Genomic DNA, 13,295 nt, shown 5'->3' with positions numbered 1-13,295 from the left:
GGCGTGGAGGATGCCATCATCTGCCTGCTGGACCAGGCTTATTCTCATCTGGACATTGTTGGGAGCACTGTGAGGGTCATGTTCTTTGACTTCTCTAGTGGTTTTAACACAATCAGACCATCACTGCTGGGGAATAAGCTCACGGAAATGCAGGTGGACGCCCCACTGGTAGGTTGGATTACGGACTATTTAACAAGTCGACCACAGCATGACCGACTGAAGAGCTGCCGCTCAGATAACATCCTGAGCAGCACAGGGGCGCCGCAGGGGACGGTCCTATCACCCTTCCTCTTCACCCTCTACACATCTGACTTCAGGTACAAGTCTCAGTCATGCCATCTGCAGAAATTCTCTGATGACTCTGCCATCGTGGGCTGTATCAGGGATGGACAGGAGGAGGAGTACAGGAGTGTGGTGGACAGCTTTGTCGAGTGGTGTGAGCTATACCACCTACAACTTAACATCACAAAGACAAAAGAACTGATTATGGACTTTAGGAAGCAGGCTCCTCCTCCTACCCCTGTCACCATCAGTGGGGCTGATGTGGAGATCGTTGAGGACTACCGGTACCTGGGGGTACACTTGGACTGTAAACTGGACTGGACCAAGAACACCAATGCTATCTTCAAAAAAGGGCAGAGTCGGCTTTTCCTACTGAGGCGGCTCAGGTCCTTCAATGTTGGTAGGAAAATGCTGACCATGTTCTATCACTCGGTGTTGGAGAGCGTCGTGTTCTTTGCAGCTGTGTGCTGGGGAAGTGGGGTGAAGACAGCTGATGCCAACAGGCTGAACAAACTGATTAGAAAGGCTGGTTCTGTCCTGGGTGTCAGACTTGAGAACCTGGAGGAGGTGTCTGAGAGGAGAATGCTAAAAAAGCTTCTTTCTATCATGGACAACCCCTCCCACCCCATGCACGCCCCCATGATGGACCATCGGAGCAAACGCAGCAAAAGACTCATTGCCCCGAAATGCAGAACCGATCGCCACAGTAAATCCTTTGTGCCGGTGGCAATAAGACTGTATAACTCTTCCTCACTCTGTAGGTGATTCTCCTGAGACTATTACCAATGTTATTCTGTTCCCTCCCAGACCGTGCAATATTACCCAACAGTACCTTATTGAATATTTGTTTTCAGCCCCCCATCATACGCTGCTACTCCCTTTATTCTATTGCACAAAACTTTGTCACTTTCTAGAACCGCCTGCACTGATAGTTAAGTTATTTATTCACCAGGATATAGTTATATATATTACTTTGTTAGTGCAAGACATAGTATTGGATAACTCTATCCTACTGTATATTACTGTACACTATTCTTATTGTATATATTGTATATCTTATATCTATTTCATCTGTTTCTCTGTCTCTCCTGCTGCTTTGAGCATGTACATGACAAAAGAATTTCCCTCGGGATAAATAAAGTTGTTCTTATTCTTATTAGCTCAAACATACTTTTCTGTCAAAACAAGAGCTTTTCAAAGTGACCCCAAATCTCAGAGTGGCAGTTTTTAAGTCAAAGGACAAACAATACATTCTTGTAGCAATTAGCAGCATCATTTCAAACAGACTTACAGGTGTGTCGGGATGGCACAGATCTGACAAATGAGTTGGAGAACACACCCAGCCCTTATATGACCTCCCCGCCCCTTCCCCTTCTCAAGATAATTTGGACTGAAGTGACTCTAAAGAGGTAAAACCTCCAGCTGCTGTTCCTAGATATGGCGGTTTATAGGCTTTATAAATACAGGAGAAGATTTCAAGCGAGACAGATAAAGAGTAGAAAACATTTGAAACAACCAATCACATGCATATCTGCCAATGAGGAACATGGAAGGTAGGGTTTTACGTGTGGTCATGTGGTACCCCTGGCAGAGGGACCAGGAGTATGTTCAAGGAGTAAAATGTTAATCAAGATTATGTCATGGCTTTCAAGTGGTACAGGTTTCCCTGACCTTAGTGCAACAATGGCAACAGGCTACATATGTCTGCTGGTTTGGTGTGTGTGTCATGGAAATGGCAACAGATGAAAATTGGCTGTTGATTCTGTTTGAATCAAATGAGCTAGCTGAGCTCCAGTTAGGGCTGAAAGACAGAATTTGAGTGAGTGATCCATCCATCCATCCATCCATCCTTTCTTCCTTCCTTCAACCGGAGCTCATCCTTCAGTCAGCCAGTAGAGGGAGCTCAGACCACATCAGACCGGGTCAGACCTGTCACTCCACACAGGTAGGTACAATGGTGACACATTTTGTTTCACAGGTAGGCCCTTGTAATATTTTATGCTACATGTTTTTGTAATGTTCTTTTACAGCGGTGGGTTTTGGCCCTTTGTAACAAACCCAACCTTCAAACAGAGTTTGGGCTTTTTCAAGGTAAGATGGGGAATGGACTGCAGGTGAAATGAACCAGTATAAGTATCTTTTTCCTGATGACATTGATGTTTCCGTGAAAAATAGAAAATAAAATAAATGAAATTAAAAGTAAAAAATGTCCCACACATCCTTTGGTTTAAGTTCATCTTTACAACATGTTTTTGAAGCAGTGGACAAAGCCACTCTGAGAAATAACATACACTGATATTATTTATCATCATATATTTACAAAAGTGCATTTTTCAGATCACTTCATTTGCATCCACAGGCACAGTCATTTATCCTCACATGCACGTTTTCAAAAACAAACAAACAGATGAGCATAATGCGACTTAATGAAGAAGTAAAATAATCATAAATAATTCACACAGCGTCGGGTAGGAGATCAAAGCCACAGTCTCTTTCTCTGAATGAGGCCTGCTGCAGGACAGCTGCCGTGTGTAAACCATGCTGTTCTGCACTTTGGGACTTGAAGCCGTGTCCAGAAGGAAGAACGATGCGAGCTGAGGCTGCGAGTCGACAAGTAAAATTGATCCAGCCGGTCTGGGTCCATCTGGGATTCACCAATCAGCCTGTTTGAATGAGAGAGTTTCTGCTCTTTACCGATAAATATTTAAACTATGACACAGAGGAAAACAACAGAGTCAATATAAACACTATAATGATGAATAATTGTCTAAAATATTTAGAATACCACCATACCATAAATTATTTAGAAAGCACTATAAAAAAACACATGGTAGACCAAAGTGCTGTACAGCAGAAATATATAAATTACAATAAGAATAATAAATAGAATAAATAAATAATAAAATAACAGTGTCAGTTCCTCACTGAGTCAAAGGCCAGTGAATAAAAATGAGTTTTTAACCTGGATTTAAAAACCACTGCTGATGTAGATTGCCTAATGTGAAGACAAAGATCATTCCAAAGCTTCGGGGCCACAATAGAGAACGCTCGGGCTCCTCTAAGTTTCAGCTGTGATTAAGGGACCGGAGTGAACGAGGGTGGAGGGCTTCAGCTGATCGGAAAAAAATATAGGTGCCAGACCATTTAAGGATTTAAAAACAAGTAAAATTATTTTTAAATAGATTCTAAATTCAATTGGAAGCCAGTGTAAGGAGGCCAGAACCAGATTAATATGTTCAAATTTTCTTTTACCAGTTAAAATCTGTGCCACAGCATTTTGCACCAGTTGCAGGCGTGACAGAATGGCCTGGCCAGCCCCTGTTAAAAGGGATTTACAGTAATCCAAGTGTGAGGTTATAAAAGCATGGATGACAGTTTCCAAGTCACGCCTGGAAAGAAAAGACTTAACCTTCGACAGACGTCTGAGGTAACAGAATGAAGATTTCACCACCCCATTGTCGTGGCCATCAAAACTAGGTGCAGTGTTGATTTTTACCCCAAGATTAGTAAGGGTGAGGGGTCAGAGCAGCAAAGTCAACATCTGGTGTACCAGAGGAACGATTGGGACTGAAAAAAAGGAGATACAATGAAAACAGTAGTGGTCCAAGAATAGACCCCTGCGGTACACCCCACGGCAGAGGGGCCGCAGAAGATGAAGCCGAACCCAAATTAACACAAAAGCTCCTGCTAGAGAGATATGATTACCAAACACATTCCACCATTTGACCCTTAACACATGTGACCTCTTGTATATAAGTACATTTTCTATTAATCAGTGATCATATCATTTGTATTAGTTAGACTGAAAATGAGACTCATCACATTATTTAAGAAAATTATTCAGGACTAGGACATGACTGTTCTGATTATCCTAATGATGCTCTGACACACATTTGTGTAGAGGATAAATAATAAGGGAGAGAGCACACGTCCCTGTGGACATCAGATTGGATCTTATTATAATACAAGAAAATCTCCTCCTATATGATCAGGAGTTGAGCAATCAGATTAATATCAAATATTATGAGGTCATCATGTTGCCTGGCAACCACCTACCAACATGTTTAATTGATCTGTTTGTAGTTTATGAACTTGTACCACCTTTAAGCAGGGTATCGTTTTCATTTCGCCACAATAACATCTTACTTGGTAAATATTAAATATAATTATTTTGGATATCAGTTTCAGAATTCCATCACATCATCAGTCTTTATTCGTGGACTGTAGCGTGGCCATGTGTGCACTAGTTAGTTAAAGAGTCAATAATCCACAAGAGTTTTATTTGAAATGTTTTAAGAGTCTAACTTAAACGAAACAAGGCCAAATTTCACTGCAGGCTGAACAAAACTAGCAACAGCAGTTTCCTTTTTTCTTTTTTTCTTTTTTTTTACAAAGTCATAAACCTCCTGGTACTGACTGAACTCCTCTGACTGTAGTTTCTTACCAGATACTTTCACATTGAATAATTTGGAGAGAAATGTTGGATATAGATTGTTGTACATCCTGCTGTATATGTTCTGCATTTTTATATGCTGTGAGTTTGCATGGGTGCCAACTGGGTCAAGTCTCTCTCGGAGAAGATAAAACAAGTTGTTTTAAGTGTGCTGTCTTACAGTATTGTGTGCTGGGTATGAATAATGACACGGAAGAGTCCGGCAGTAGGTTGTTTTCAGTCTTTATTTGAGGTAAATGAAGGTTCAGACAGAGCTGTTTCTCAGCTGAACATGGCAGTTTAACGTCTGAGGGTGGTGTGAGGAGAAAATCCAGGTGTGGAATTAAAAGCCCTTAACTGCTGGGAAACTGTGCAAACTGTTGGAAAGAAAAAAGAAAAAAGAAAAAGACGAAAACACAAAAGTTTAGACGAGACATAAACACCACTGGACCGCTGGCCGGCACGAATGAAACGGAAATCCAGTCCTTTCTGTGAAAGTCAATAAAAAATATCAGACATCTGAAATAAGAAAAGCTGAATACATCGAACAAACACACTCCTGACAAATAAAAAAAACAGACAAAAACAAAGTCTTTTCAGGTCTTCGTGTGTAGATAAGACTTTCATTAAAACACGTTAATGAAACATGAGAAATAAAATGTTCCCCACAGCTGTACGAGTCACAGAGCACATCCTTCAACAGCAACATCAAACACATCAACAGTCCTGATATAAAACCTGTGAAATCTGACTGTGAAAACTAAATGAAGCTCAGCTCACGCTCCACTTATTTATGCTTCTTCATCACAAGCGTCTCATTCCCAGCCTCAGTCACATTTTCCTTACTGCACAAACCTAACAATGGAAGTTCAAGGATAATTCTCCTTTGACTTTGACACATTGAATTTTGAACTTTTTTTCCCTTAATTCTTCCATATTTATAATTTTACTTCAATTCCTCCTTTTTTAATTCATGTTTACAAAAACATACAAATGGATTATTAATTACACTGACATACAGCTGGAGTTTTGACATGAGCATCTTCTGAAGAAAAAAATATTCTACCACGAGAACTTTTTTGATCAACAATTTCAGCAAAACATTAAAAAATGTATCCAGTTTATACTTTAACCTCTTCTTTCTGCTGTCATTCAAATGATTAAATCATCAGCTAACAAGATGGGAACACAGCTAGCTCGTATTTATTTGTTTCAGTTGCTTTATTTTTATTAGCATTATTGTGTTACTGCATAAACCTTGCCTTCTCATTGCCAGCTCATCTGCTTTACTCAGAGACTGCATTAGAGTAGCTTTATCAATACTGGCCATTTTTAAGTCCCTTTGTTCATTTTTGCCCGCTTACTTTTCTGGAAGCTCCTGGAACTTCTGGAAGCCTAAAGAGGGGCAGCACCAGTGCTGGTGAACTGTACTCCTGCTAATTGTTTGGTGTGTCTGTGGATCTTGTTAACAGATATCTGTGAAGTTACATGGATTAAACTTTATCTGACTGTGACACTATATAACATAAACTAAAGACAGAAAGTAAAGACAAGCAAAGGTCCCCTTTAAAGTTTTTATTAAACATTACTGAGTATTAGCTAGCGCTAAACTAAATCTGTACGCAACCGTTAGTGGTTAGCAGAAGTCAGCACTTAGCTTAGCTACCCAGCAACTTGCTAATCTTTATAAAATTATGACTTGTATTATAGAGTTTTATAAGTATATAGTAAGTATACATGATAGTGATTGTATAATTTAGTGTTTAACAAAGTATTACATGCCAATTTTTATCAGAAGTTCCAGTTTGCATTTTAGGCTAACAACAGCATAATGCTAATTCTTAATCAGCTGGTTAACTATGGTACTAAATGTATCTGCACTCATAACCTTTTGTATATTTTCTGTGTCTAAATGTAACATAAAATGCCGAGGTGCCTTACAGTTGTCAATAGCTAAAACCTTTGTGATAAAATAATAGTAAAAATTATATTATTAACATTCATTTATATTCTCTTTTGCTAGTTTACTCACAATTTAGTTAAAAGAGCATTTAAGTCTGATAAAAACCATTTTAAAAATGTATTTGTGTTATGTCACTAAAATTGTATCGTATTCAAATTTTATCCTTCTAATCTCCACCAGGGGGAGGCTGACCTCATTAAAAAAAACCGTATAGAAGAATTACCCTATGGCTCTCTTAATTTATCATTACATACATTCCTGATGGGTTTAAAGTAAAAAATGATATTACAACAGGGTAGTCACTAATGCTCTGCTTGGCTTGCTTCACAGGCAAGTGTATGATGTCATGGAGGCTCTGTTCATCTTTCATTTACAGTCTATGGCTCTACATGGCACACCACTCCAACTGTCATGTGAAAAACTGCCTGCAGTCATTGAAACAATATGTAATAAGTAGAATATCAGGACTTGTGTTTGGTTTCCTCTCATTTTACTACAGCACATTTTATGAGCAACACATTTCCATATTTTTCATGCTCGCTGGCATTGGATCACTTTGTTTGAGCTGGCGGCGACATTTTGGACAAACAGGTTGTAAAAGTGAAAAGTTTTATTTCTACCTTGTTGTTTGAGTCACTGGCACACATCTGAATTGATGCAGAGTGAACTGGAGTAAACCTGTTTAACCTTTTAAACCTTTAGAGAGACTTTGTCTCCGAAAAGGCCACCAAAAAATTCCCGGAGTCACCAGAAGCTGCTGTGTTGTTGAATCATAAACACGCGCCTGTCTGCCTATAGGCCCTCCTGCCCCTCAGCTAGTCGGTGAGTTGAGTATTACCAGGAGTCGCCTCTCACATCAACATTTTCTTTTTATAAAACAAACAAACTCATGTCCATCTCTCTTTCTCGTCTCATCGTTCTTTCTCTATTTTCCCACTTGCTTTCATTTTTTTCCTAACTTGTGAAATTTTTAATCCTTTCTTAACATTTGTTCTTCCTTCCCTTCTTCCATTTGTCCTTTGTATCCAGATTTCCATCCTTTTTTATTTTCTTCCTTCTCCCTTGATTTCGTTCCTTCTCCCGAAGCCTCCATCCTCTTCATCCATCCCTCAACAGTGACCTCGATCTCTCCTCATTCACCAAAACTTTAACTGGTTAGGTGTCCTGGAAGTCAAATTCTAAACATGGCTCCTGCTGATTGCAAATGTCCCATCTCCATCTTTATCCTGATTGGTCCAGAGCCTCAGAATGATGTCACACAGGTCATCTCATCAGCCAACTCATCCTCGTCATGGCCTGTCCTGATTGGCTCCTCATCACTGTAGAGTGCAGCGTGGTCGCTGGCAGCGTTGCTGAGAAAGCTGTGGCTCCCTGAGCCAAGAAGGTCGCTGGCAGCCGACTCCATCTCATCCACTGTCATGTGGCACGCGTCAGCGATCTCCCTCTTTGCAAATGCCACAAACTTTGGATCCCGAGCGTAAAGACCGAGGCCCTCTGAGATCAGAACCTGCGGGGAGATGAACACAACCGGGATAAATCGCCGATTCTGGACACAGAAACTGACCAGAGATCAATCAGCAGTCAGTTCTTACCGCTTCCACCAGACTGTCAGCTGACCCTCTTTTCTCAGTGAACGGTGCTCCAAGGTGAGAGGGGACTCTGAGGGTGGTGTATGCCCTGTATGGGGGCGGAGCTGCAACACAATCACATGACACATTCAGACACTGAGCGTGACCACAGGCCGTGGACACAAACTGACCTGGAGGCCTGCTCCCTACCGAAGAGCATGCACACAGTTTCATGGCACAAACGCACAAAGAATCTAACTACAGCACTGACTTTGGATGTTACATCTCTGCAGTTACAGCACAGCAGATACACCTGTGCAACCTGCTGTACATGTGAATGAGCGTTCTTTAGAGAAACGTTATTGATCAAGTCAGTAAATTTCTAATATCCTTAAAAATGACAAAAAGAGGCCGTTCTTTTTGTCAGGTGTCGACGTGTAGTGTCAAATACTCTTAAAATTTTGAGGCACCTTTTTTCCTCCACAAATGATATCAAAGGGCAGAGACGGTTTCCCTCTGTGCCCACTCTGGTCCTCCGCTGCTCCACCACTATGTGTCCTCTGAACGTGGGCCAGCAGCATTAGCATCCAGGCCCTGCACAGGAGGCAGGCCTGTAGCTGTGCCAGAGCTGCTGTCAGTTTATGCTTTGCTGACCTGCTAACTGCACCTTTCTCCCAGAGGCTGTCTGCGGTTACTGCCAGAATAACAGTTTTCACTGCCTAATTAAAAAAGAGGAGGAGGATAGATTCTCAAGTTCAACTGATTTCTGAAATTCAGCCTGATGACGCGACATTGTCCAGAGTTTGTGTGTAAAAACTATTTTAGTCTGCATTTGTTTTTCCCTCTTACCTGATGTCCCGGCAGGGCCGCCGTACCAGGCTGGTCTGGGTGCCGCACCTGTCACGCTGACACCTGATGGATGAGAAAGGTTTGACTTTAAAAAGCAGGAACACGTTTACAGTGCAGCTAAAATCAACAAAACTGTGGTGTCCTCACCTCTTCCTGCTCCTCCCTTCTTTATTTCACCCGCAGGTCCTCCTCCTCCCCCCCAGGGTGGGCTTCCTTCCTCCTCCACCAGGATTAGAGGAGCATAGAGGAGGCGACCGCGGCGAGGGCACGGGTTCGCCCAGGATGCCGAGGAGGCCGCCGTGGAGCGACCGGAGGAGTGACGAGACTCGAAGCTGTTGAACGTTTGCTGAGGAGAGGAGAGTGTTTGATTTCACTGAAGAAGAGAGATTTGTGTGCGTGTGTGTGCTTGCTGTGTGTTTTACCTGTGTGCGCGTGTGACGTGGTGGCGATGTCGGGTGGTAGGTCCCGGGGATCGGCAGGTCGTCGCTGCTGCCCTGCCTCCTCAGGCACTGGATGTTAAACGACGGCTTCCGACCTGATGAACAAAAAAACTCATATGAGGTGTGATGATGCAGGTACGCTGCAGAGAGGATTCTGGGACATTGTCTCACCTGTGGGTGTGGCAGGAAGTAGGCGTCTTCTGGTTGTCCTCCTCCCCTCGCTGTAGCCGTTACCATAGCTACTGTTGGTATAGGAGGGGTGGCCATCGTAATGGTCTCTGTACAGAGGAGGCTCATCAGGATAATGTCTGCAAACACACAAAGGAAATGAATCAGTCTTCCACTATGTCGATGTCTGCCCTCCAGAAATGTCAGTCTCCTCTGAGGATGACAGTAAAGCTAAAGTCTACCTGTCTCTGGAGGTGATGCTGTCATTGTCTTCTTCTCTGCTGTAGTAACCCTGCTCTCCATAAGCCTCCATGTCTCCGTTCCTCCACGATCTGTCCCGCGAGTCCCTTCTACAGGTCACAGAAAGTGTCAAATTAAGTCAGTTTATTTAGAAGCATAATTAAAAACATTTACCCTGAGCTGTACAGCTCATAGAATAAAATGAGATAACATTAGAGCTACACAATATTAAAATACACAAAAAATACACTTGATGAGTAAAACCATAGAAGTAGAAAGCAGCCAGAATAAATAAAGATACTAATGGCTGCCAGTGCTACCCCTCACCTCCTTCTTGAGTTATTACCTTCACAAATCTTCAGAAAACTTGACCTCTGACCTTGAGCTCATCCTCACACCTAAAATGCACTTATGGTATCAGTTTGAAAATCCTACGTCGCCTCATTCTTGTATTCACACAGTTGGGTGTCCACACTGCCCGGCGCAGTGATGACAACATCCCATCAGCCTTTTACAGCTGAGGCGTAAAAATGGGTTAAAACCTTTTGGTTTTGTTGAGGTCCTGAAGGGAAGGTGCAGTTTATTCCACTATGTAGGGGCTTTTGCCATAAAGACTCAGTCACCTCTGTGAGTTATAATTCGGACCTTAGGTCAGGTTAGGAGCATCTGCTCAGCAGACCTCAGTGGGAGTGCGCAAAGTTAAAAGATGAGAGAGGTGAGGAGGTCACAACCCACAGGAGGAAGCCAATATGGTAAATTTGTAGTCTTGCTTGCATGAGCCAGTTGAGAGTGCAGCAGTGACCAAACAGTGACAGACGACACCTGAAGGAAAACTGATCTCAGGCTTTGTTTAAAGGGCTTCTTAGGCTACGTTCACACTGCAGGTCTTAATGCTCAATTCCGATTTTTTTGTCTGCTTGTTCACACTACAAATAAAATGCGACAGCAAACGCGCTCTAGTGTGAACGCTCAAAGCGGCCCGCATGCGCAAAAGAAGAATTCACACACAACGCGCTCTGTTTAGACCCAGACCAAACAGTATTGTTTGACTGTTGGCCCTTAATATAAAGACTTCAGACTTTACGTTTCCCAATTTTTGCTTTAAGTTATTTTGTTATTTACATAATAATGTAAATAACCTAATAATTATCCTTATTGCTGTTTTAGAGGAGCGGTGCTTCAAAGGATATGCAGATTTCTGTCAGAATTTGCAGATTATACAGCACAAATAAAATGTTCACGTTGTCTTCCCAACAGTTTCACTAACATCTACACTGGATGGCCAGGAAGCGTTCGCGATGTCTTCTCGGACGCTTTTCCGGCGCTGATAATTGGCGTCTGTCTTGTGTCAGTGACGTAAAAGACGGATTTAATGCGACATGACCGTTCAAACAGCAGTCGCTTTCTAAAACATCAGATATGTATCGGATTCAGTACCACATACGAAAGTGACCCAGATCGGATTTGAAAATATCGGATTTGTGCCGTTCACACTGTCATACCAAGATCGGATATGAGTCGCATAGGGTCCAAAAAATCGGATTTGATGCGCTTTCGCCTGCAGTGTGAACGTAGCCTTATAGATCTGTAAGGGGCTGAGGTGATCACCATCGCATAGCTCAGGGGTCCAAACAATATGGCCTCTGTTTCCCCTACTCAACTTTCTGGGGGGGGGGGACTGTAATTGGCTGTCACACATGTCAATGCCATGTAAGTAGTTTCCATTGTGTGACCGCCTACCTTCCTTTGTAGTATGACGGTCTTTTGTGGCCGTGGTCCAGCAGGCCGTTCTTCACGGATGAGCGGCGGTAGGGATGTCGATTAATGGATGACCTCATGCTGTCTCCCCGGCGAAGATGTTCGTCCTGATCGCTGCCGTTTGCCATCTTGGTGAGAGACCCGACCCGGTGTATCAGACCTCCGTTAGAGACGCCGCCGTCACCCACAACACCGCCCTGACCTGCAAAAGGAGGTGAGGTGGACACACTAAGTGTCATGTAATCACAAGTGTTTTCCTCGTTTACATTTTAAATCATTTTGTGTTGTTACATGACGCAGCTAGATGATAACGTATTAACTGGTGATTTACCAGTAGGTGTCAGTAATGAGCCTCGCCGATCTTTCTCTGCATAACCATTTTCAGCCTGCAGACAAAATACAAACTTCATCACTTTTTAAAAAGTTGAGATGTTTATCAGACACTAAAGTGTGTAAATCTGAATAAAGACCTTATATGCAGCATTCTCCTCCATCTCCTCGTCCTCCATCATGGCCTCCTCCTCCTCCTCTAGGTCTTCGTTCAGAGCCAAGCGCATCTCTGGACCCAGATCCTGCAGAGTCTTCAGACCAGCTTTACAGAGCTACACGGAAACACAAATAAATTCATGAAGACATACTCGCTGTAACAGCATCATACACAAATACAGGTCCCAGTTTTTTTCCTAAAGGCATCCTCGGGCTTTGGTTGGAATCTAATTCAGTTTTAAAAGCTCTTTCTCAAAAGCATCACAACTGATGACCGAATTAATGAGGGAATTGTGTTTGCAAGTTAAACAGATATTCCAGATGTGCTTTCATGATCTTTCTGAGGTGGTCCAAGGCAAGAGGAGCTATATAATCTCTCGAGCGACCTCTGGGTCTTCTAAAGGGTTTCCACCAAGTTGGGTGTGTCTGGAAAACCTCCAAAGATGTCCAAGAGGAATTTTTACCTGATGCTCTCACCACCTCAACTGGGTTCTTTCTGTTCAAAGGAGCAATAATTCTATTGCAAGCTACCTTTGGATGTCTTGGCTCCTCACCTCATCTCTAAAGTTGACCTACCCACCCTACAGAGGAAACTCATTTCAGCCACTTTTCTCTGCAGCCTTGTTTTTTCACTACTCAAACTCATGATGGTAGTTTAGTGCTCGCATGCAGATCAACTGGTAAACTGGAAGCTTTGCCCTCCAGTTCAGCACTCTCTTCAGCAGGAAACGAACATCACAAATCTTTGGGTTGATCTCATGCTTTACCTTCGCTTTACTCACAAACAAGACCTTTGGCTTCTTCAGTTGTTAAAAGGAACAAAACCATGTTGGGTTACTGCTGCCTGTCTTAATATTGCCCCATACTGTTGGTCTGCATCTTGCCACTTTGCAGCCATGCCTTCTGTCAGTAAATAGACAGACAGACCTGGACAGCAGATGGATTGGGTGAGTCATTCTCTCCGGTCAGATCTCCTTTTTCTTTCCTCCTCCTGAACTTCCTGAAGTAGTCTTGGATGAGGAAAGTAGCATAAAACTTCCCAACAGTTACTTCCTCCTCTGTGGATAAAGAAGTGAGAGTTCAGTCTGCAGGACTCCTGCTGAGACAGT

The 13,295-nt window shown here is 42.6% G+C and overlaps 1 protein-coding gene and 1 long non-coding RNA gene across 2 annotated transcripts in view; one reads left to right on the top strand and one right to left on the bottom strand.

Moving 5' to 3' along the window:
* Positions 1-4,941: 4,941 nt before the first annotated feature.
* Positions 4,942-13,295, bottom strand: part of cacna1fb (calcium channel, voltage-dependent, L type, alpha 1F subunit) — a 46,600-nt gene continuing 38,246 nt past the window's right edge. Inside the window, exons 41-51 of the mRNA XM_025901878.1 lie at positions 13,114-13,244; positions 12,171-12,302; positions 12,032-12,086; positions 11,683-11,902; positions 9,945-10,052; positions 9,706-9,842; positions 9,517-9,629; positions 9,242-9,440; positions 9,095-9,157; positions 8,270-8,370; positions 4,942-8,184 (exon numbers count right to left, since the gene is read on the bottom strand). Coding sequence (XP_025757663.1) covers positions 7,921-8,184; positions 8,270-8,370; positions 9,095-9,157; positions 9,242-9,440; positions 9,517-9,629; positions 9,706-9,842; positions 9,945-10,052; positions 11,683-11,902; positions 12,032-12,086; positions 12,171-12,302; positions 13,114-13,244 — 1,523 coding nt within the window. The 3' untranslated portion in view covers positions 4,942-7,920. The remainder of the gene's footprint in view (positions 8,185-8,269; positions 8,371-9,094; positions 9,158-9,241; positions 9,441-9,516; positions 9,630-9,705; positions 9,843-9,944; positions 10,053-11,682; positions 11,903-12,031; positions 12,087-12,170; positions 12,303-13,113; positions 13,245-13,295) is intronic.
* Positions 11,325-13,097, top strand: LOC112841741 (uncharacterized). Its single transcript, XR_003215595.1, has 3 exons — positions 11,325-11,542; positions 11,695-11,914; positions 12,234-13,097. It is a non-coding gene; the product is annotated as an uncharacterized LOC112841741 (long non-coding RNA).

This window comes from Oreochromis niloticus, linkage group LG20 (genome assembly GCF_001858045.2).
Source record: "Oreochromis niloticus isolate F11D_XX linkage group LG20, O_niloticus_UMD_NMBU, whole genome shotgun sequence".
Classification (NCBI taxonomy): Eukaryota; Metazoa; Chordata; class Actinopteri; order Cichliformes; family Cichlidae; genus Oreochromis; species Oreochromis niloticus.
Note: the sequence above shows the minus strand (reverse complement) of the source record. Positions and strands in the feature narration are given on the sequence as shown.